The sequence below is a fragment of the Drosophila mauritiana genome, chromosome 3R, assembly GCF_004382145.1.
Source record: "Drosophila mauritiana strain mau12 chromosome 3R, ASM438214v1, whole genome shotgun sequence".
NCBI lineage: Eukaryota > Metazoa > Arthropoda > Insecta > Diptera > Drosophilidae > Drosophila > Drosophila mauritiana.
The window spans coordinates 25712113-25735406 of NC_046670.1; the positions used below are offsets into that span (position 1 = coordinate 25712113).

The window sequence follows — 23294 nt, forward strand, 5'->3', positions numbered from 1 at the left end:
ACTTTCTACCAACTACGAACAACGTGTATTTGGCTCGGTCAGCAAATTGCATAAAGCCTTAACTGGTTGGGATTTGGGGGTCTTATCAATGAACTTGCCAGTGGCCGGTGGCCCATGACTGGTAGCTAGTAGCTGGGGACCAATTGGATTTGCCATAGGCTAAATCGCAGTCAAGGTTCAGGGTTATTTTAGTGGCTAATTCAATTGTGGCCCTCGCCGTGCTGACAGGCCAAAAGTGGCTGGCTAAAACAAAAACGAAATGCGGCCAGCAAGAAGTCGCACAAATGCAGGGGGTTTTTTGGGTGATGGATACTGCCGTTGGGGTAGCCCACTCATAAGCCATCGAGAACGTGTTAATTACACGCGTTTCGACCAGCCATATCAGGAGCAGAAGCAGCAACAGCAGCCAGCAGCAGCAGACAATAGAAAAGTGTTCGATAAATTACTGAAACTAAAGGCTGGGCCAAGGTGTTCCATGAAATCTGGCTGACTGGTAGCCGCAGCTTACGTAGTAGTCCGTTCGCGACAGCCAAGTGTGTGCACAGCATTGGAAATTAATGCTATAAAATTCTCAAAATTCAAACAGCCAGCTATATACAAATGATAACGATAAAGCTAAAGATAAGCGATCTTCCAAGTGCACGCGTTTAAAGTAAACGTTCAGCGTTTTAAATTTCAACGCCAATTCTAAACGAGATCACTTGCAACAACAAGGAAACAACAGCATTGCCCCGCAGCAACATCAGCAATTACGAATAATTAACCAACGAGCGAGTCTATTTAACAACGAAATAAAAATCATAAAAAGCTAACAAAATGCCAGTCGTTGGTCAACAATATGGAAATGGCTTTCGGCCATACAGCTCCTTTCGAGTGCCGCGCGGCAGTTGTGGCTACGGCAACAACACCAGCGGTAGCAGCAGCAACAACAACCCCAGCAGCAACATGAGCAACAGTGTCCAAATGGGAGCAGCAGCTGCCCAACCCCTTAGCAGCAACGGAGCCAACAGATCGATGGTGAAATCGATGCCGGGCAGAAACAACAACCAGGCAGCTGGCTCCTCCTCCACATCCACAGCCTCGTCAACTTCCTCGATCCATCAGCAGGGTGTTGTGACGAGTGGCAATTTTGTACGCCAGCAGCCCTGGCGGAGCAGTTACTGCAGCAGCAACCGCCACAAGTTGCAGACCGAACAGCATCCCCACCATCAGCAGCAGAGACTGGTGAGCGGTGGCAGCGTGAAGCCACTGACGCCCAAGCTGATCCGTCGCATCGAGAGCACCTGCTCCACTGCAGCGCCCACACGCCATTGCAAGGCGAGGGCGCCACTACCGCCCACTCAGGCTGCCCGCCCGGTGACCACGCCCAGCACTGCCAGGAAACAGTATCAGCCAGCGGGCTCAGTATCATCACAGCAACCGATGGGAACCCCCACCAGCCAGAAGCGCACGTACCAGGCGGGACGAATGGCAGCCAAGGAGAACTGCCCAGCTCGTGTGGGTCAGCGCTCCACCAAGAACTATCCGGCACCGCAGCCACCATTGCCACCGCGGAGGCAGGCTGCCACCAATGATCTCACCAATGGAGGAGGAGCCGGAAAGGCCACTCCTTTGGCCCAGCGTCGCCAGCTGCCGGCCACGCCCAAGCTGAGCCTTAAGCAGCGCAGCAACGGGTGCACCCACAACGGAGAGGGAGCTGGTTCCTCGACGGGATCCAGTGATTCGCACGACTCTCCGCGCCTCAAGAAGGCCTTCTCGAATAAGTTCCCGCAGGGATTGCCCTTTGAGGAGGAGTTTTACGGACGCAATCGGTCCTACTCGCAGTCGTCCAGCAACTACAGTTTCTACAGTTCCGTGGGTGCGCCCACAACGCCTCATGATGAAGATGATGTTGGAGATATGGATGAAAAAGTCCATCGTGTTCGCTGTGATGACGATGATGAGTTCCAGCGCAAACCGTCCACTGATGAGTCTCTCTATGTGGACTTCTCGAAACTAGTGCAGACCCACCAGCAACGGCAGTACGTGCCCGCCAGCTCCTGGATAAGGGCCTCTCCAGATGAATGCGAATTGCTCCGAAACAAGCAAACTAGTCAGCTAACACCTGCCCAGCAGAGGAGGAAGAACAGCAAGTACGCACGCTCAATGCACGAGTATCTGTACAGCGATGACTCCGGACAGGCCAGGACCAAGCATCGGTTGTCCGTGGTCGATGAGCCCGAGGATGGATACTACAGCTATGCGGCTGGAACACCGGATCCGCTGCCCTCGCCGCCGCCCACGCCCCGAACGGACATCTATGTGGCCGCTGCTTCGTGGGCACCCAAGCCGCTCTACCCCGACCGCGTGCTGTTGCCACCAGCGGATGGCAACAACAATCACCAGAAGCAACAGCCGCGTCGACGGTCCGAGCACTTGGGGTCCACGACGTGTGAGTATAAGTGAGTGTCTCTTCAGCATGCGGAAACTCGAATCAGAAAACTGGAGCTAGCCTTGAGTGGCGGCACAGCTTGCTGACTAAGCGTTCTGTCCGCACTTCATTTAAAGCCACCGAGCACCTCCTCCTCGCACTGCTCTTTGTTTCATCTCCATCTTGAGCTCAACCCAACTCAATCTCGTTCTCGATGATGTTTGTTTTCTGTTTTTATTTTGATTTTTTTTCTGTATATATCTATATGTTTGTTATTGTTGGCGTTGTGCCGCTACGATTCGGTTCAAGATCTCCCCGCCAAATTTGGTCAAGCACACCGCCCCTACTTATGAGCTGAGCCGCCAGTTGCGATGTCCAAATGGCGAGCTCCGTCCAGCTCATTAGGCAACCTAAGCGCCGGGCCGGGCCAACTGCAAAGCTTTTAGCGTTCTACCCTCAAGTATGGGACACACTTTATTTGGTTGAGCGCCTCACTCTCAACCCCTTTTTCGTCGCTTTGTTGACTTAGGGGGCCCAAGAGTTCCGACCTGGTTGTTGGCCACTTTCCCGTGTTATATGATTGCGTTGTGCCCATCCGAAACAGCAGCTGATGTCCAGATTCCAATGAAATCCAAGCTCTCATCAATTAACACGTTTAGGGAACGAATTTAATGCGAATCTATGACGTTTCAGTCAGTCGTTCATTTGAGAAGATCGAATTTAGTTTAAACTTATTCAACTGTATTTAATAGGTTTTTATTTAGCTAGCAATTAGCAAAACAAATCAGTTCATACTGCTACTAAGACACATATTTATTTGAGTAAAGTAGCTGAACGTAGGTAAACTAAGCTTTAACGACTGGCCGTTAAAGTTCTTCCTTTTTGAATTCCTGATGACATAATTGCCGCGAATAGCTCTTCCTGCTGAAATATTTTTAGGCAATTATGTCAGCAGCTGGTCAAATGGAATCCTCACTTTGTCAATGTAGGTCTCCGCACCCTGGGACTCTTGATTCGAAAGGGAGCTCCCCCAAGATCTTGTCGAAACCTTTTTAATTTGGCTTTTCGTTTTGTGTATTCTGGGCTTCTGTTTCTTGCTCGGGTTCATTTATCTGACGTTTATCACGATCGGAACAAACCGGACCTGTCTCCGCAGACCCATATACGATCGCAATCGATGCTGCTACCGCCGGCGGCTGGGGTAGCCAACTAAAGCTGACAACAAAGCTTAGATCTTGAGCGTACAGTTCTCGATCGATTTCCGACAGCGCAAGGCAGGCCTAATCGAAAAAAAATAACGCCAACGATCTGAAAACAAAAGTGAATAATGGATGCAACTCTCAGCGCCGATTGAAATGTTTGTTTTTGTTTTGTATTTTTAATGTTTTTTATTGACTTCCTATAAAGAGTCAGACGAAAGGTGATTGACTACGCACCGCAAAAACCAATACAAATAACAAAAACTCGCACCCAAACAATGCAGTATGGGGAGATCTTCTAGACTCGATTTAAATTGCACACAATTTCCATCGCTTCCTTTTTCGCAGCGAGTGTGTGTGTGTAAGTTTGCGAGCGGGCCGAAAGCAGGGGGACATTTGGCATATTTAATTTGGCTTGTTGCTGAATTCGCTTAACTGTTGTTTGTTTTTGTTAACAGTAATGGCCGGCTCGGTCCGTTCGAGACTGATGGATGGGGTTACTCCGAGGAAAAGGCGGCGGCGGCGATCTCAGTGCAAAATTTCATTACGTTCATTGAACCGGGCGATCTCTCCCTCTTTGCCAACAGATTGAACTGACTCAGACCCAGACCCCGACACTGGCTGCCTGCTTGAACCCGCCCGACATGGCACTTCCTCATCCAGTGGAGCTCTGCTCCTCCTCTTTAACTGACGCACAAAGGCCTGTCCATTGCTTGCATTCCCCATCTCACTTACTGCCCGAAGTGCCAATTGATGTCCGCTGTTTGCGCAGACGCAACCAGTGACCTTGCAATTGGCCAACGTCACCTCGACACTTGGCCCTCGGCCTGCCGGCTCCTCCATGCCCTCGATCCGAGATCTGCCACCCAAATGGATTTGCATAATCCCGCAGCTGTGTTTGGGCTGCTAACATACTTGTCCCCTTACTCATTCTTTGCTTATAATATTTCTGCTTTTCATCAGTTATACTCGGCAATACTCGTAACGGCACTTCTTTTGTCATTTAAGGCTCGCGACAGTCATTTGCATTTCACCCAGTGGTCGAAACCCCCTACTTTTGCCCTCTTGGTAGCTTTTAGACTCTGGGGACAGGCCGAAAATTCCGGTTTCTCATTATGTTTCATTTGAGGACAGAGATACATGTGTATAGTACTGGCTTCTGCTTTAATCAATGAGCAGCCAAACGAAACCAGAGATACGCCATATATATATTTAATCATATTCAAGTTCTGCTGACCAGGGATGGAGTTGAAGTGTCACGTCGATAAATAGGAAGAAAAGATAGATGGGTATTTAAACATGCCAAATTAATGAATTTTAAATCACAATTATTCCATATAGGGAGTCGACTTTAAGTGACGGATAAATTGAGCTTTAATATGGGAGTTTTCTGTTTGCGGAAGTGTCGACAGAAAATTGTTATACGTAGGCATAAAACACGAAAGATTTGAGCTGTGCAACCTTAAAGTCATCAATACCAAGCATTAAATAGTTCACGAACCAAGAAAGTTCGCCTTGGTCTATTGACATAAACATGTGCCATAAGTCTTCGGTTTATTGATCCGAGTTGTTGAAATTGTTTTGGAAATGTTTTGATTTTATCTCATCTGATGAACTGTCTATCACAAAGTTGAATATATATTGAGCTGGCCTGCCATAAATAGTTCACGAACCATGATGGCAAACCTTGAACCATCCCTAGCATTTCTTGGTCTATTCAACTGCTTTCGGGTATTTTGTGTGTGTAAGCGCATAAAGCCAAAATGACGCATAACTTCTGCAGTTCATTGGAAGCGGGTATTGGAATCCAATTGTTAACGCTTTTTTATTATATTTATATTTGTATAATTTGTTTGAGCGCAGGAGGGGGCGGAGGGCAGATCGCATATGTGCGCTACGTTTTGCTTAATGTATTTATGGCATTTTCAGGGTCAGCACAAAAAATAAGCTAAATACAACAAAACGAAGAAAAATCTCTCGAGCCGCAACAAATGTTTGTCGGCGGTTGGCGGTGCAGGCAGCTCTGGTTGGTGGGTTTAAAGTGTCTCAGCTGCTCTATGTAAATCATGACAAAAAAACTGGTTTTCGAATGATTAATTTCATAATTCAATAACACGGCTGGCTTATAAGAAACTATTTTCATGAGGTTTTTATTCTCGTTCTCGGAATGGCAAGCGAGTTGCAGACTTCCACTCGCAGTGGGTTATTGTTCTTAGCAGATTTCGTTTCGGCTAATCTTGCCGACTGAATCTAAATGCTAATTGTTGTCGCAGATTCTTTATCATCTTGGAAGTGGTAAGGTGTACATGATTCGTGCAAATTGTTGGCCATTAAGGAAGTTGGCCAAGACAATGGTGTTTAATCGCAGTCAATTGCGGTATTCATTGCGTGAATGGGTGATTTTTTTACTTGCGAACATGCATATTAATCCAAGTTGGCAGAATGAATCGGTCAAGGTCGGCACAATCACTCCAGGAACTGGTGTCCACATGTTGGGATTGATAAGGCCACAAATGGGATTGGCCTGGCCATAAAACTGTTGCCTCATCTGTGTGCCTGCGAAAAGTCGAGGCCAACAGAGAAAAATAACAATATATAGAACCCCCGATGCGTCTGAGCTGGCAAAATCCTCAAGGGCAGACCGCTGAATGAGGAACTCTATAAATATGGGCGCGATTGTTCAATTACCTCACATAGAGCGGTTCAGAATAAAGATATTTCCATCCTTGAAATAACCAGCAATTCCCGTTGAAGTTCTTTAAAGTGTGAATAGCCTCTTGTAACCCCTTCAGGACAAGTAACTTCGTTTCAGTTCTCCTAATCATATCTTATCTCGATTCCCACAGGCTGTCATAACTTATTGCCACGCCGGGCAATATATCGGTCGAATTCCGACGATTACCCGCAGATCAACCCCTAAGATAACCAGTTTTAGAGCTTGGCTACCACAATGCCATATTTTAAATAACTATTTCCCAAGATATCTTATCTTGCGGCCGCCCATATCAGAGCTTTCCCCGTTTGACAACCACCAAACCCTTTGTTTACATCTACCTTAAGCATGTTTATGGTAGACCCGTTGAACCCATTACTCGTGTTCTTTTAGGTCAGCGATAATATTTTACGAGGCCTTTTATTAGTCAAGCTTTCGACCTGTTCGACTGCCTTGAGTGAAATATTAAGCCAATTACCTTACACAACGCCGATCTGAAATGCTCCAGTCCAAATTGGGAATCTATTATGAACTTGCTTTGCCATTCGCTTCCTACCCTCCTACCCCTCCCACTCTTTTGTTTCTCGAACTCGAAATCGTTTTCTGGATCTGAATCTGAATCGGAATCAACGAATCATTAATATCCAATTACAGTTGGCCATAAAAGCTGGTCTAATTTGCACGCAGCGCGTCATTAATCATAAATCAAAATGCCGAAAGAGCTGGGCTACCATGGAGCTGTATTCCTTTTATTAACTGCCGCGAGGCCGTAAGCGGCTTTTCCGCGACAGACGCCAGTCAGAGATCACAGATCTCAGATAGGTTCAATTCAGTTCGTTTCTTGGCCAAGAGTCTTTCCAGCCTACGGATCTATCCATCCCAGCTGTACACGAGCGTGTGCGCTCAAGTAGTTTTCTTGGCGGTTGCGCAGGCGTTGAGCATTTGTCATATGCGATACCACCACACTATGTTATATACGTTACGTATGGATGCAGGTCGGAACTAACGAACGAACGAATCGTACTTGTAGCAGCCAAAGTCACTTTCAGCTTCAGTTCGGTTCTGTGTTTTTCATAATTTGTGCCCAAATTTAGACGCTTTTTGGGGGCCACGTGGGCGAGGAGCAGTGAGCGCGCAACCGACAAAAATTTTCGTAATCGCTCAATGAGAGCTGGTTTTGCCTTATTAGCATATGTGGCGGCTGGTTGACTTCTTGGATCTTGGATTTGGTAGTAGCTCGATAGGTCAGTTATCTCTCGGCAATCAGCTGATTCATGCCAAGATCGCTGCCCACCCGCACTTGTGCAGCTCGTCGTCTGTCTGGGCCCCTTGGCTTCTTGTCTTCTTGGGGTGGGTGTGGTGAGTGGATGTAACATGAGCATGAACATGAGCTCTGCCCGCCGAGCTACCGATGTTATTGACACAGTTTCTGGGCTCGATCGCCGAGTCTAGGGTGCTGTGTCGCTGGGTTCACTCAGAAACTGGCGATTGCCTCACATTGTGTCATTCCTCGAACCATGAAGTACTCTCAAAGGCATTTGGCCGACGGTAGAGGTGGGCCGCTGCCAGCCAGATAGCCAACAGTAACAGTACCAGCTGAGGTAGCCATCCGGCCGAGTTGATTAACTTGATTGGTAACGCAAAACCGATTCGCCAACACACGTCTCGCACTGGCTTGCCGGCTGCCTGGCTTAAGAATCCGGCGGCAAGGCGAGCGTGGAGCGGCTTACTCGCTAAGTAGCTGAGAATCTGAGTGGCTGGCTGGCTGGGTAGCTAAGTAGCTTTCCATGTTGTCCACGCGGCTGGGCGTTGCTCCAAGGACGGCCATTCATCTGCTGTCGCCGGGTGGTTGGTTAGGTAATACCTCACGACATCGAACTAACCGGACACCTTTCTTTTGCAGTTTCGATGACAGCATCTCTTCCCGCCGACGCAAGGAGCGTTCGAAGCGTTCGCACCGCAAGTCGCCCGCCGCTAGTCGCCGGCAGCACAAGTACCGCTACAGGGACGAGACGTCCCACTCGAGCTCCCGCCGGCGGCACCGTGATCGCGCCAAGGACGAACGCGACAGCGGACGCAACAACCGCCAGTCGCAGGCTAAGGTAAAAACTTTTTATTTTATACACACCACAAGTAGCAAACAAGTGAAAATTGTAGGCAGGGCAACGAAAAAAAGGAAAACCCAAAGAAAATTCACAAACTGAAAACGAAAGCTAAAAGCAAAACAAAATGTTAAAAGAACAAACTAGGCGGACAGATAGATAATACGAATCGGACCGATCTCATTTAACCACCACCTGCGTTTCCCAATCCTTGTGCTGCATTGCCAAGAGCTGCGCCGTCCGTCTGATCAGTGCTAGAAGATCGCTTCCATCGACTCCCCCATCATGCTGTTCTTCAAGCGGTATCTTGAGAAGTCCCAGCAGGTGGCCGATCACTTCGAGAGCTCCCAGATTCCGTGCTACATCAAGATGCGTGATCTGCCGGCGCCACCGGTCGTGGATCACTGTCGCGATCTGATCCTGTCCAGCTGTTCACTGCGTTTTATGCCGTACACGGATGATTGGATAGTCGTTGAGTACTTTGCCGATCACGACAGCGATTATCTAGTAAGCATGTATGTTGTGCTATCAATCGAACCCACCCACCTCCTTCCCCTTCTTCTCCTCCTCACTAACCTATCGTTCATTACTTTTGTGTGCGTCTTGCAGTACACCCGATTCTCGAGTGGATCGGTGAAGTGATCAGCGCGCTATCATGATCGTTCGCCGCTGCACTCGATCGCTCTCTACTTTCTTATCTATGCGGCGTTGAGTTGAGCTAAATTTGTCATTAGATGTGTCACATTGCTCTGGTTCTTGGTCTTCTGGTACAGTGATTACATGGAAAAGTCACTGTAATCAGTGCAACTGAATATGGAAATGAATGTTTCAGGGCTCCAAGAGGCCGATCACTTGAGAGCTCGGTGAGTAGCATGAGTTGATAAGATAGTACTTGGAACAAAGTAACTTTGTTGGGCAAGGCCTTTAAACTGTGTCGAAATTCAGAAACTTAAATAGAGTATGGGGAAATAAATATTGGTTTGGTTTGGAATCAAGTGTAGGTTGGCAAAACCATTTGAAAACAGTAGCCACTTTAAATATAATAAAAATTTTAGGAGCTTAGTGCGGAAACGCGGTTTGAGCTGTATTCATCAGCAATAAAATGGTACTTAAATAGAGCAGTTAAGCGAAACCTTGGCAATATTCATGTGGAAATTAAGCAATTTCTATGCGATCTTCATGGCATCTCGCAGTATGAAAAACAGCTCTCAATTAAACGAGAACTTTATAGTTCCCATTCACTGTTGGTGGTTCTATATAGCTACCCCTGTGCCCAACACTCCCCGCTGTTCTAGTTATTTTCGTTCAATTGATCATTTGACATTAACTCGTTGACGGCGGCCAGAGTTTTCTTTGCTGCTCTGAGATCTGATGAGATATTGCTACTGCTGCTGCGGAAGATGCGGACTGCTCCTCGCCAGCATTGCCAGTTGCCCATGTCGCCGCCAATTAAGTGGGCTGAGTAACTCGCATAGAATTCCCTCCGCGTCATCGTTCAGTCGCCAAGCCGCCAAGATTCAGTATTTTAAGCAGTTGGAGCAGCAGCTCATCATCCGGAATGGGGCGAATGGCTGTGGCCTGGAAACATATCTGGAGGAGGATGCTTCACCCGGCGACGGAGAGAGCGTGGCCATTACCCCCTGCCTGCTGCTTAAGCGGCAACGTAACCACTTTGATCTTGTGGCCCTCTGCGATATGCCCGTGGACAAGTACTCCGGCGACAATTGGATCATCGAGGAGTACTTTGTGGACCACAATGACGACTATCTAGTGAGTCACCGAATCACAGATTGTCGACGAATATCTTTCGTTTTCTCGTGTCTCATTGTCGGCCCTACTATTCTATAGAAACACATTTACTATATTCAAAATAGTATGGAAAAAGAATATGTACAGTAATTGTAATCCTAACAAATTCCCTGCGATGTGTTAAACTAAAATTGTTAGTTATAATCTGTATATGTGATATATGTACACATGTCGATTCAAGTCAAATGGTCGTCCATATATTATTCGAATTTCTGCGAACACAAATGTTAAATCTTCTGGAAATTTTGGCATGATTTATTGGCAATGCTACTGCTTTGACCGCCGCTATATACACCGATTTTACACGGTGCCCACTCACTCTCCCTGTCTATATCCCCCCAAATACACACATGTTTATCGGCTCCCGAGAGCGACGCCTTGGGGATTCCTCTCCGCACTGTGCGCATGTTCCTCTAAAGCGCCCATGGCCCATGGCGCACAGCTGATGCTTCTTGCTCGGAGATGCGCGCGCAGCTTCATCCGGCGGAAAAGCATCTACTTGCCATTTGCTCCGTGGCCATTGGAAAATTATAAATACACGCGCCGCCGAAAGTCTGCGCTCTTCTCATCTGCGGCCAGTTTTCGGCTGAGAATTTTCAAATTCGAGGAAACCGAAACAGATTGAAATCTACGTTTGTTGGCTGTGTGTCGCCGCCACTGCTGCCATATAAACCATATAAACTACATATTGTCGTCGCTCCGTCTTCGTCGTGTAACGGTACGGGTACCACGGGGATCCCCCGCACACTCGCTGTCTCTCTCTATCCGGCCAGATCCGCCCGATCTCTATATCGATCGTCTCCTTTCGCGCACTTTGTTTATCGATATATGTGTGTGTGTGTGTGCCTGTGTGGTGTGTGTGCGTTTCTTGTGTTTTTGAACCTTCCTTTTCTTTTTGTAGTTGGCTGAGAAAAACCAAATAATCGAATAGAACAATAATTAGAGCTACATACGGGGCGTATGTGCAATATAGAAACGCATTTCGGAACGATAGGATAGGTAGAACAATTGCTGGGCACCGTGACATAATCAAGCGCAAGAACAAAAAACAACCCAAAACTTAGAACATTTAAGTGTTTTAAAAATAAAACAGTAGCAGAGCGGCAAGAACAAAATTGTCGAAAGCGAAAAAACATCAAACAAAACACTGAGTGTTAAAAAAAGTGCGCGATATTCATCGGACTGTATTTGTTTAAACAAAACGCGATGCAAGATACCAGAGCCAAACTGTTTTATTGACCCCCCGCCAATGGTGGCGAGTGTATAATTCGGAGTAATATCAAGTGGGATACCATCCAGCCTGATGAGCAGCTGTGAAACGTCCAAAACGCTGATAGTGAACTTTGCACTTCTCCACCAAGTTTGCAATTAGCGAGGCGAAAGATACTTTTAATAGAAATAGCGGATGGGGATGGAGGAGACTAATGCAACATTCACTCAATCGAATACACAGATAGAAATGAAGATAGTTTAAGATCATTTTGGAACTATGGAATGATATATATCTTCGAACCTTATTTCTTTGTAAACTATGTTACAAAGTTAAGGGTCAACTATAACAGTTTAGTTACTATTGTGCTTAGATATTATGGTGAATATTTTTTCTGTGTACTCGGAGATGAAGGCGAAGAAGACAACGCAGCGGCCAAGCAAATCAAAACAAAAACTCAAAACTAACAAATGGAGCACACACGTGTGTGTCCGTTAGTGTGTGTGCCACATAGATACAAACTATCTATATGTGCGCCACAGATCGGCGGGATTATTCATCAGGCTGCCACATCATCATCATGTTGATCTCCGCCGCTCCGGCGTCTCCTTCCGCTGCCCTCCATCCTCCACTTTCCGCTTAGCTGGCGTTTTCTATAATTTTCGAAAGCTATTTTCGTAAGGCTTGCATTTATATTTAGTTGCCACAACAAACTTATAGCAAAAATCCAAGACACAAACTTGTACATGATTAAATTTTGGCCATATGATGATGCCAACCAAAATAAAAGTCAATTGGGGTGGAAAACTTTTCCCCCTTAGATTTTCCAACTCGAATGTGTGTGCTTTCGGTACAGTGAAAGCTGTGCCAGAGCTCAGCAAAGATCAGAAAATTAATGAAAACTCAAAGCGAATTAAAAAATCCAATCAGTCGAATGTAATTATCAGAGATCAGAGATGCATCTTCTGAATGAAAGCTGTCAGTTCAATTTGCATGGCTGACCGAGGTTTCACTGTACTGGCACTAGCGTCACACGTACTGTGTACTAGGTATAACGTCGTCCATTTGTTAAAAATAAAAACAGATTTCGAACCGAACGCAGAATGGCAGGGAAAGATGCCCAATGAACCCCACCGAGATATCACACATAGGCCAAAACGATCTCTCCAGGGATATTCACACATCGCAATAGATCTAGGGCAAGGTGCAGGTCTTTTGGCTAGAATCGCAAAGGGGTAGGGGGTTTGCTTTTTGATGAGGCGGCGCCGCGATCAATGAGCTCATTGCTTTTTACGATTTGTAATTTGTATATGCCTCTGCTCTATATACCAAAACAAATTGGGGGTGCTATACATGCTTGTACCCACATATATGTCGGATGTATATGGGCGCCAAAAAGAAACAGTCTTTGGTCGAACGGCGACCATTGATACAATTAGTAAGTCAAGTCGTCGGGCATTTGCCAAAATGCCAATGAGACATTGACATTGAGCGTGCGATCGATTGTTCCGATCCGATCTGATCCGAATAGAACCAATACGAAATAATCCGATGTTGCGCAGGTTTCCTTTGGGGCCAACATTGGCAGCCTCGCGAGTCTTGCCCAGCTAGTCGAACCCAACGCAATTCGAGGGAGCCGCCAGTGCAATATTAGATAATCGAGTAATTTTTCCCCTTGGGATCCAGAAAGAAAACTGACAATCAACCGGAGAGTTCACCACACCCCTTGGAATGTCCAACGAACTTAGCGAACTGATCGCCCTTGGCTGTCCAGACCTCGCGGCACAAAAGCCTCAGGGCGGTAGCACCCAGGTGGAGTTGATCCTCAACACTGAGCGCCGCCTGAGCATAAAGCAGATGACGGCCACGGATTTGGCCACTCTAAGGGCAACAGCAGCCGCGGAAGCGGAGGCCAGATCTCGAGCGCAAGCGGAGGCGGAAGCTCGAGCAATTGCCCAGGAACAGTTGCGCCAAGCCCGCGAGGCCGAGTCCAAGGCCAGAGCACGTGCTGCCCTCGAGGTGCAGGCCCAGCTGCAGCGGGTGATGGAGAGCGAGAAACGCAGGCAACAGGAAGAGGAGGAAAGGCGCAGCAGGCAACAAGCAGAGGAGGAGCAGGAGGATGATGAAGACGAGGATGAGGAAGAGGAACTGACCAAGGGTTCCCTTCCAACCAATTCAGGTCCAAGGGAACGCATTGCTTCGCTACCCAGCAACATTGATGATGCCATGGAGATGCACCTTCTTAGCGTTTCGCAGCCGAAGGCCTCTTCCAAAGATGACTCACCGCCTAAGAAGAGTACCTCTCACATAGCGGACTCGATTGAGCTTCTGAGAATGCAGCGAGCTGCTCGGGATGCCCGTTCCCACAATCGCAGTCGAGAGCGGTCCATTTCTCCTGATCGTAATCGCGAAAGGAGCGCTGCTCCAGATCGCCTCCAGAGTTCTGCTAGCATGAGCAGTTTGGACTCGGCCAGTGCATCGGCATCCAGACAACCCAGCAAGGCAGGCAGTCGACGTGGTAGCACTACGAGTGCCACCGGTGTGGAGCCACCACTTATGGCAGCACCTCCACAGCCTACCAAATTTCCACTCACTAAGACGGTGTCAGCGCCCAACATGGACCGCCGGCGGAGCAGTCTGACATCGCTCTTCCCTGGGCCATCGCCATTGGTGGCACCCGAACCATCTCTGCACACTAATCCCGATCCAAGGGTTCAAGAACAGATTGAAGAGGATCGTCGTCGCCGGCGAATGGACGATGGTTACCGTGAGATACCCAGCGGAAAAATGGTGCATCGAACGAAGACACCGCCACCAGTGGGCACTAACCTTGGAGTAAGCCTCAAGCGGGTGACAGCGCCCAGTGGATCGATAACCATCAAGCCCAAGGAGTCGCCCATGCTGGGAGTCGTACTGCGTAGAGTGGAGAAGAAAACTGTACCGCAAAAGAGCATTCTGGACGACGATAAACCACTGTACCACTTCTCCATTGTGCGCAGCGACCACAAGGAACACGTGCCTGCTCAGAAACCAAAACCCAAGCCTGCTCCTCCAGCTGCTAAACCAAGTCCCGGTGGCATCCTCACTGGACCCCAAGTAATTCGAAACGCTCCCAAGCAACCTGTGCCCGCAAAGCCACAGCGTCCTATGCCCGGCGTTCCCATCACTATTACCAAGATCGAGGGCGACAAGATTATCATCATCAAGAAGATCATTGTGCCTAAGAACAGTAAGATACCGGAGCAGTATCTGCAGGTTGGTCGTCGTCGTGTTGGTGATCGCCTTGTGGTGTCTGTAGTTCGTCTGGTGTTTGGTGTCTCCCTCCTTTTGTGTTTTGTTCGAAATCTGTTTTATAGAATTTACCTCGATGGTAGGAACACGTTGATACACTTGGGAATAGTTATGGGTTGAAAAATAAGGAAGTGCAATGGTTTGATTGTGTAAGATATAACGAAATCATAAATAAACGCACACACACATAACACACAAAACCGCGAAAAAGGCTGAATGAACGGGTTTTGATTGATAACTGATTGCAAAACAAGCTGAATCAACGGATTCAGTTGAAATCGGATCTTTAATTCATAGAACCCAAAACGGTTCGCAGTGCGCGATTGTTTCCTATAGATGAGTGAAGATGCCGGCAAGCCAGCAAATACAGTGCCCTCAGCGGTATCCTCCTCCGCAGCCGCATCGCCAAGCCTAAGAACAAAAGAGGAATCCCAGCCAGCTATGCAGAAACCTACGCCGCCGCCGGCCAGTGGCCAGCAGTTCTTTCAGGTGGTCTCCCCGCAGTTCGCCTCTGTGCTATCATCCAGCATCCCGGAGAGCAAGTGTGCGGTGCGTTCTCCGATATCCTCCCCACTAGCAATCCGGAAGAGTCGTCCACCTCTACTGCCGGCGAGTCCAAAGTCCACTCCTCCACTACCGAGGAAACATCACCCTCTGGCTTACAACGCGGCAACGGGAACAATCAGCAGTGCCTCTGGAGCAGCGTTGCCTTCCCGGTTAATGACCACCATTGCCTCCAGCCCGGCTTCTAGTATATCGCTGTCCTCCTGTAGTTCACCTTCATCATCTCCACCACCGCCAGTACCATGTCGAGCTCCTAAGAATGCCAGTAGACCTGTTGCTGCGCCTGCTGCTCCACCTCCATCCACCTCGAACGAAATCAGTTTGGACAAGTTGCTGCAACAGCAGCAGGAGCTAGAGGAGAAATCCGCGGCAGCCACAAACAGCGCAAAAATGGATGCAAACTTCTACGATGCCGAGATTGAAATGATGAACAAGTATCTTAAGAGCCTGCCTGACTACAGCGAACTGGACAGGAAGCTGCACCAGGAGTTCCAGGAGTGCGAGGATCTCTATGACAAGATCAAGCGTCAGCAGCAGCCGCTGGCCAAGTCCAATTCGCAGCAATCGGTCACGAAGGCAGTAGGACCAGGAGTGCCTGCGATCTCCTCCGGCTTATCCAAGTCTTCTTCAATTAACTTCGCCCAGAATCCCAGCAGTCGTGGAGCTGCTCCGCGTTTGGCCTATCCCTCGATATTTTCCCAGGCTGCAGGCGAACCCAAGCTGCAGCGCAGCATTTCAAGTTCTAATATGCCAATAAGTGCACCTACTCCAATACGTCCGCTGCCCACCAAGAATGGCCTGCAAAGTGGCTCCAATCTGTCCCTTAACAAACAGTTGATGAACGAATTCTGGAGCGAGAATCTCACCAGTTCTCAAAAGCGGCAAACGCCTAAGCGAACCTTTTGGAACTACGAGAAGATCTGCGGTGCCCAGTTGGGCGATGCAGGACAACCCTTTAAGGTGGATGCAAAGACTGCCAAGAAATTGGCTATATTTGATCCCACAGTTGCGGAGGCCGCTCAGAAGGAGCTGCAGCGACCTCAGCAGTCACAGGTGCCTCAAAGTCAGCCCCACAGACTGCAGAAGAATGCCTCTTTGTCGCACCTGGATCTCAAGGTGCGTCAGGCGGTGACCAAGGACGATCTCTATAAGCTGATCTGCAACGAGCAATCGCCGTTGGCAGGATCGAATTTTGTGAGTAGAGTCCCGGTGAAGCAGCAATTTCCAGCACAGCAGCAACAGGTGCTTCCAAAGAGCATGTCCATGACGCATGTGCCGGGTGGTGGTCAACCCATGGGAGCTCCATTGCTGCGAACTTCTAGTCGCACTCATATACCCTGCTACATGAAGAATCTACCCTCTTTGAGCAGGAGCACATCAAACTCTGCAATACTCATGACCCAACCGCGAAAGGAACCTCCACCAAAGGAACCTCTGAAAGCTCCAGCACCACTTCCTGCCATAGCTGCTGCTGCGCCGACTGTGGGCAAACCAAGTGGCGTCCTAAAGAGCTCCAGCAGTTCCTGTGTCCCCTCACCGCGTTGTGCCGCTGCCTTCTTTCGCCGACCTCAAGAATCTAACAATCCTCAGCTGCAACATCACCAGCCACTTCAGAAACCGCAGCAAGTGGCGCCCATCGAGGAATCCGGGCCTGGTGATTCCGCATCTCTGGAACGAAAATCGGAGAAGAGCAATAGCACGTTAAGCACAAGCAGCTTTACGGTGACCAACTGTTGCACCACCCACCTGCCGCAGCTCTCCAAGTTCACCTCATCGTTCCATATTGCCCCCACCACAGCAACAACCACAGCCGCTACAGCAACACCGACCCCAACAGCAGCTGCAACAACAAGCGATCAGCAGCAGCAAAGTGGCGGAGCAGCGGCGATGGTGGCTGCCAACTTGGAGGTGCCAACATCGTCATCGTCTTCAGCGGCCACAAAGCGCCAGAAAGATGTTGACAACAAGCTAGAAAAATGCTTGAACGACATGCTAAAGTTGAAGACCAGCAGCAACAGCAACAGCACTAGTAACAGCAATAATAATGCAATCATGTCGCAGTCGCTGACGGGCGAGCACAAAGACCCGAAGACTGCACTCGAAGGCCCCACGAGCAGCAGCAGCAGCAAGTACGTAGGTGAATCTCAAATCCCCGTGCCAGTTCAGCTTTACGATCCGCAGAAGCCGTTGCTGCAGCAACAGCAGCAGCAACAAAGGATCTGCTATCCCATAGGCAAATCTAACTCTACCTCTCAGCTGCCCATGGGCGGCTATCAGCGATTGCTGCAACAGCAGCAGCAGCAGCAACAACAACAACAACAACAACAACAACAACAACAACAACAACAACAACAACAACAACAACAACAACAACATCACCAACAGCAACATCAGGAACAGCAGCAGTATCCGCAGCACAAGCGACCCTTCCTCAACTGGAATAGCTTTGCATGTTCCGCCATGAACGGAGCGAGTGATCCCTTCATGCAGCAGCAACACATGCCTGCCCACCAGCAACAGCAACATCTGCCACACAAGCTGCAGCAATCATACTCCTCGTCGCATGTGCCCAAGCAGGCGCCCAAATCTGGACTGGCCATGTTTCTGCAGAAGAACACCAACAAGGAGAACAAGTTTGGCCAGCCGATGCAGCAGCAGCCACCCGGCATGATGCCCCAGATGTACGGATACCAGGCGCCCCAGCAGCAATCCAAGATGAGCTATCCCCGCACCGGTGCCCCACTGACGCACTCGGCCTCCTTCAGCTCCGCCCAAAGGCCGACGGCCCTGCAGTTCCACCAGCAACATCAGCAGCAGCAGCATCTGCAGCAACAGCAGCAACACCCCCAGCAGCAACAACAGCAGCATTCCAGCTTTGGGCTGGGCATGATGAGTAGGAATTACTATAATGTGCCCAAGCAGCCAGATCGCAAGCCGCTGCAGACCTTCGATCCGTATGCCTATCCCAAGCCGAATCAGATGCAGCCGGTCAAGTACCAGCAGCAGCAGCAGCAACCGCATCCGCATACGCAGTTTCTGAATGCTTCCGCTGCAGGAGGCGGTGGCGGTGCCGCTGGGCTTCAATACGATTCAAATACAAATACGCAATTGTTTTACGCGTCGCCGGCGTCATCGTCATCGAACAAGCAACCGCAGCAACCGCAACAGCAACAGCAGCAGCAGTCGCAGCTACAACAAAGCAATTCTGTCATATTCAATCACTCGGGCCAGCAACACCAACCACATCAACAGCAGCAGAATGAAATGTCCAAGTCCGCATTGGGGCTGCACTTCATCGAGGTAGATTCTATTCCTCCAATTTATTTCTGTCTTGTTTTCGTGCTGCACATGTGTTTGAACCAAAAATGCCTACTAACAACACGCTACCGCTTCCAAAGAAAGTTTGCCCCAAAATAGCCGGCTGACTCATCGCTGGGCTCCAAAAGGCCGCCGCCGACGATGTGTTTCCCCCCGTTTTCTGTACTTTCCCTCGTTTTGCTAATTTCTGTTGGTTGGCCCCCAAGTTTGTACTTCCTGTACTCTTGGTGGCGTTTCAAGTGTGAAGCGTTCCCAAGAGCAGAGGCACTTATTGCTTACCTCCAACCTTAGAATCTCGGTCCCCTTGGCGTCTACACCGATCTCTTGGCCTCTTGTCAGGCTCTTGCACTTGTCGACATCGACAACATTGCACAATCGAGCAAAGACTGCGGGAAAATTCAATGTCAATTTTCCTCAGCTCTATTAATAGTGGCTGACTGCTTAATTTATGTTTGTTTACTCGATTTCAGCGCCTAAAAATCTTTGCATAATTGCTAACTGCCTACATGAATTTTATGCGTTGAACTTTAACTATTTTATGGCCGAATTGCGATCCCGATGTAATTGTTTTAATAATTAAAAAACACTAAACAACACGGAGCGCGTTCAGCAGAATCGAATTTCTAAAAATATGTAATACTCACGACCTGCTCTCGCGCTCTCCGACAGAAATGACTGATCGATGGGACGACTGACTCGACTACAAAATACCCCTTTCCAACCCAAACCTCATGATCCTCACCCAACCTTTCCTTTTACATTAATCGAAATTTTTTTGCATTTTTTGAACCATTATGCAACCATAAAGTGTTGTTTCCAGAGCAACTTGAATATGGTTGAGCATACCCTAGTATATTTTCGTACCTGATCTGCAGCCTCCTTAGCCTTTAGTTTTTGGCTTCTTTCGGTCGCAGCAAACAATAATAGCAACGGGAAGAAGAGGCGCACACTCAGCTCAGCAGCTCTCCCGCGGATCTTACGGATGGTGCTCCGTGCTCGGGGTTCTCGACATCGCCGATATTTTCAATCTTTATAATTAGTATTTGTGGCGTGCGCTTTCGTTCATGTTGCGCTGATTTCGGTTTGTTTGTTTCGACCAATGCGCAGGCAATCGGCGGTCGCTGAAGGAAACGCGCTGTGAAAACTGCCTGGGAAATCGGAAGCGAAGCTCGTAACCCGCATTGGATGGCTCTAAGTGCGTGAAGTGAATGGAAATGGGCGCATCTAAAGTGCGGTTTTGATGGAACCTCGAGTCCACGTCGAAATTGTCGCAGTGGCGGGGGCGACCAGCGTCTCTTGTCTCTGTTGTGTGTGTCTATTTCCGTCGAAGCTGCCGAATCTCTTACAATTTCAATTATTTTTACACATAAATACGCTCTGTCTATACTAAATCTCTACGTACATATATTGCCACTCCGAGAACGTACAATACTTTTCTATTTTTTTCGTCTACAACAAAATCATGCTCCCAACAAATACCAGAAATCAGTACAATTAATGAAATAGACCAAGTCGGAGGAGCACGATCCGTATCGGCCAAAAATTTAGACGGCAGCCCACCCACCCAACAACCGCAACCAAGCCCCTAAGAGGCGTTAAGTATTATCCGATTGTCGTCATCGTCAAAGCGGGCGAGACCCACGCGAAATCTGCCGCGGCGAGGAGGATTTCCGACATCCGAAAAAGCCAAGGAATGGCCACATTTCTGAATCGTTTTCATCGCGAAAAAAGCGAAAAGATATTGCCAGCGACGGCGGTTGCCGAAAATGGGAAAACAGCTGACGCCGAGGCGGTACAACAGCAACAGCAGCAGCAGCGTCCGCAGCGGCGGTACATGCGAAGCGCCACCGCCGCCAGCGTCACGCAGCTGCTCTCCGAGAGCTGCAACAGTCTGCTGCAGCGGTTCCGACGCAATCCAAGCGAACGACCTGATAACAAACAGCAGCAACAGCAACTGCAGCAGCAGCAACGCAATTGGTAATCGATGCAAAGGAAATGAAGCAAAAGATTTATAATTTATTTTTAATTTTGCGTGCCTTTTTTTTTTACTTTCGTCGCCTTTCGTCAAGCAAAAACTCGGTCAAAACGCAGTGCTCATTGCTTTCCATTCCCTCTATTTTCACTGCGAGTGAAATGAAAATGTATTCTCTGTGCCGCTGGCGTTAATTTAAGCAGAGTGGTCAGCGCGTAATTGCGAGTTTAGTTGCAGCGCGTCACTCCGCGGTCGAAAGTATCTCGCGATCGGATCATTTTATTCGCATCGCATCGGATCGTTTCGTTTCGTTTTGTATATTGCATTTCCCACCGCCTTTTTGGCCATCGCAAAGAAGGCCAATTATGTAAACGGTCCCAAGTGCGAGTGCGTTTTTAATCGCTTTGAACTCGCAGCTGAACTTCCAGTAGTGCGACGATCTCGAAAAGTGTGAAAATCTTGCTGCCATAAATCGTGAATAATTGCCATTGAAAAGATACGAGTCGAAATTTGATTTATCACGTGTTATTGCCAGTCATAAATCAAACAGAGCTTAACGGAGCTCTTAAATCAGTGTGATATGCACTGGATACCCCTAATTGTCAGTCTAAAGAGCCAATATAAATGCTCGTTGATCAATAATTTGAAAGTGAAATGAAAGAGAGTGGGCCGAGATTTGGCTGCGAGTGGAAATCTGATTATTGATATCTTCCAGCATGTCCATAAAAACCTCGAAACGTTAGCTACAAGATTTACGTAGTCTGTACGTCTAACAAAAGTTCAATATTTTCGCCAAAAACTTTTGGTTGCACAAAAAAGCTTGAGTTTCCCACGAGCTTTCACAGCTGTCCGGATTCTGCGAGTGAAGAATCCGAGTGATTCTCTTCAGCAGATTCTGAAATTGCCCAAATCTCTCTTCAGCTGTCTTCGGGGAATACCAAATAAATTCTCAAGTCCAAACTGTGGATGTCTGGCAAATTCTTCCTCATTACGCATGATTATAAAGTATGAAGCGAATCTCTCTTTTTCGCTGCTCTTTGTTTAACTGCAATTGCCCCTTTATTATTTATATGTGCGGGCATGTTTAAAATAAAACGTAAATGTTTCGCTTTGTTCTTTTTATTTCTTTCCGCGCTCGACCAGCAGCAATTTTATTGTTCTTCTTGTTGACTGGTTGTTTTGTCGGCGAGAGTTCAAGGCTTTTTCTGCGAAGACTTTCGATCATTTCCCATGTTGTGCTGCTAAAATGACGGAAATGTAATTACACTGCTACGGCTTACAAAGCGAAATGCATTTCGATGAAGCGTGCCCAGCTGGCGGACAAAAGAAGCATTCCCATTCGAAGCGGATCGCATCCAATCTACTATCCAATCCACCCACTCGTCTACATATGTTATTTGGGTGTTCGCCCGCTCTCGCTCGCACGCGGTAGCGACCTCTCGCTCTGGCAAGTGCGCAATATTTTCACACTTTTCACAAAAATAAAAACGATTCCTCAATATTTTCTGGCTACCGCCACCACCGCCACCGCCGCCGCCGCATCATTAGTTCCTTCATCTACTTCGTTCTTCGCATCTGCCGCCTCTTTCTTTCGTCGTCGCACGAATTTTCCGAAAAATTTTCCCCAGTTTTCCTCAGTTAAATTTTGGTCCGTGTCGTGGCAGCGCGTCCCGTCCGTCGTTCGTCGCGAACCGCGTGGATCAACGCATCCAGACCGACAAAAAAGAACCGAATAGATCCTCACCAGAACTCATTGTTTTGTTGGGCTTCTCTTTTAAGTGCGGCAGCAATAGCCGAGGATCCTAAAGACTCGACCCCAACGAATGACAGCAATAATAACAATAACAAGGGAAAAGGTGGATCCAGTAGCCAGGCCCAGAAGCAGAGCAAACGTCGCCGCAGCTCGGACAAATCCTCGGCCAGCCGGAGATATCCGGACGGGGATAGGGAACGGGAACGAGAACGAGATAGGGAACGAGAACGGGATAGGCAACAGGACAAGGAACGCGAAATGGCAGATCGCCACAGACGCTACTATGCAAGCGGAGGACTCGGCAGCACCACAGGATTGGGCTACCATCCCAGCAGCAGCGGGAGCACCAGCACCGCTGCCCTGATGGGTCGCTACCAGAAGAGCTCCACCACAGCCAACGCCCTAGACAGACTGCGCACCCACCTGAGTCCCGTGGGCGGCTACTATAAGCCACTGATTAGAGGATTGGGAGGCGGCAGGCGTGACCGCGACCTAGACGACGTTAGTATCTTCGAAACCCATAAGTGAATCAAAAGCGAGCGGTGTGGAAACCAACGGAGGAGACCACTTTCAAGACCCAGACCCAGATCGAGATCGCAAAAGCGATCTCATGACTCACAGTCGGGGTATTTAATTTTGGAAAAAGCGAAAGAAATCATCTCACCTGTCGCCCGTGAGTCAGCAAGTCACTTGCCCTAAATGTGTGACATGTCTGACTGACGGTCGAATGGGGAAATATGCGCAATTAAAGCGTTATAGGGTATAGTATATGCGTGTTTGGCCAAACAGCATTGCACCAACTATTGCTACCCCTATTGCCACATAGACGGCTATAGAAAGTTTCTTCCTACACAGAAGATATATGTGCAGATATTATATTAGGGGCCCACACGGGCGCGTTTTATAGCGCTTCTATATGCTCATTCTATATCTTCAGCTTCATTCTTGCCGTG

The 23294-nt window shown here is 48.3% G+C and overlaps 1 protein-coding gene across 6 annotated transcripts in view; it reads left to right on the forward strand.

The window, feature by feature from the left end:
• Positions 1-23294, forward strand: part of LOC117144531 (serine/threonine-protein kinase Doa) — a 33939-nt gene that overhangs the window by 4469 nt on the left and 6176 nt on the right. For 2 of the 6 annotated variants that reach the window (XM_033309758.1, XM_033309759.1), the window contains exons 2-3: positions 587-2441; positions 8226-8424. In XM_033309758.1, the coding sequence (XP_033165649.1) occupies positions 817-2441; positions 8226-8424 (1824 nt within the window). In that variant the 5' untranslated portion in view covers positions 587-816. Of the gene's footprint in view, positions 1-586; positions 2442-8225; positions 8425-11794; positions 14699-14878; positions 18599-19177; positions 20594-22367; positions 22843-23294 lie in introns of those variants that run through there. The other 4 variants (XM_033309762.1, XM_033309757.1, XM_033309760.1 and 1 more) reach the window with 4 other exon arrangements.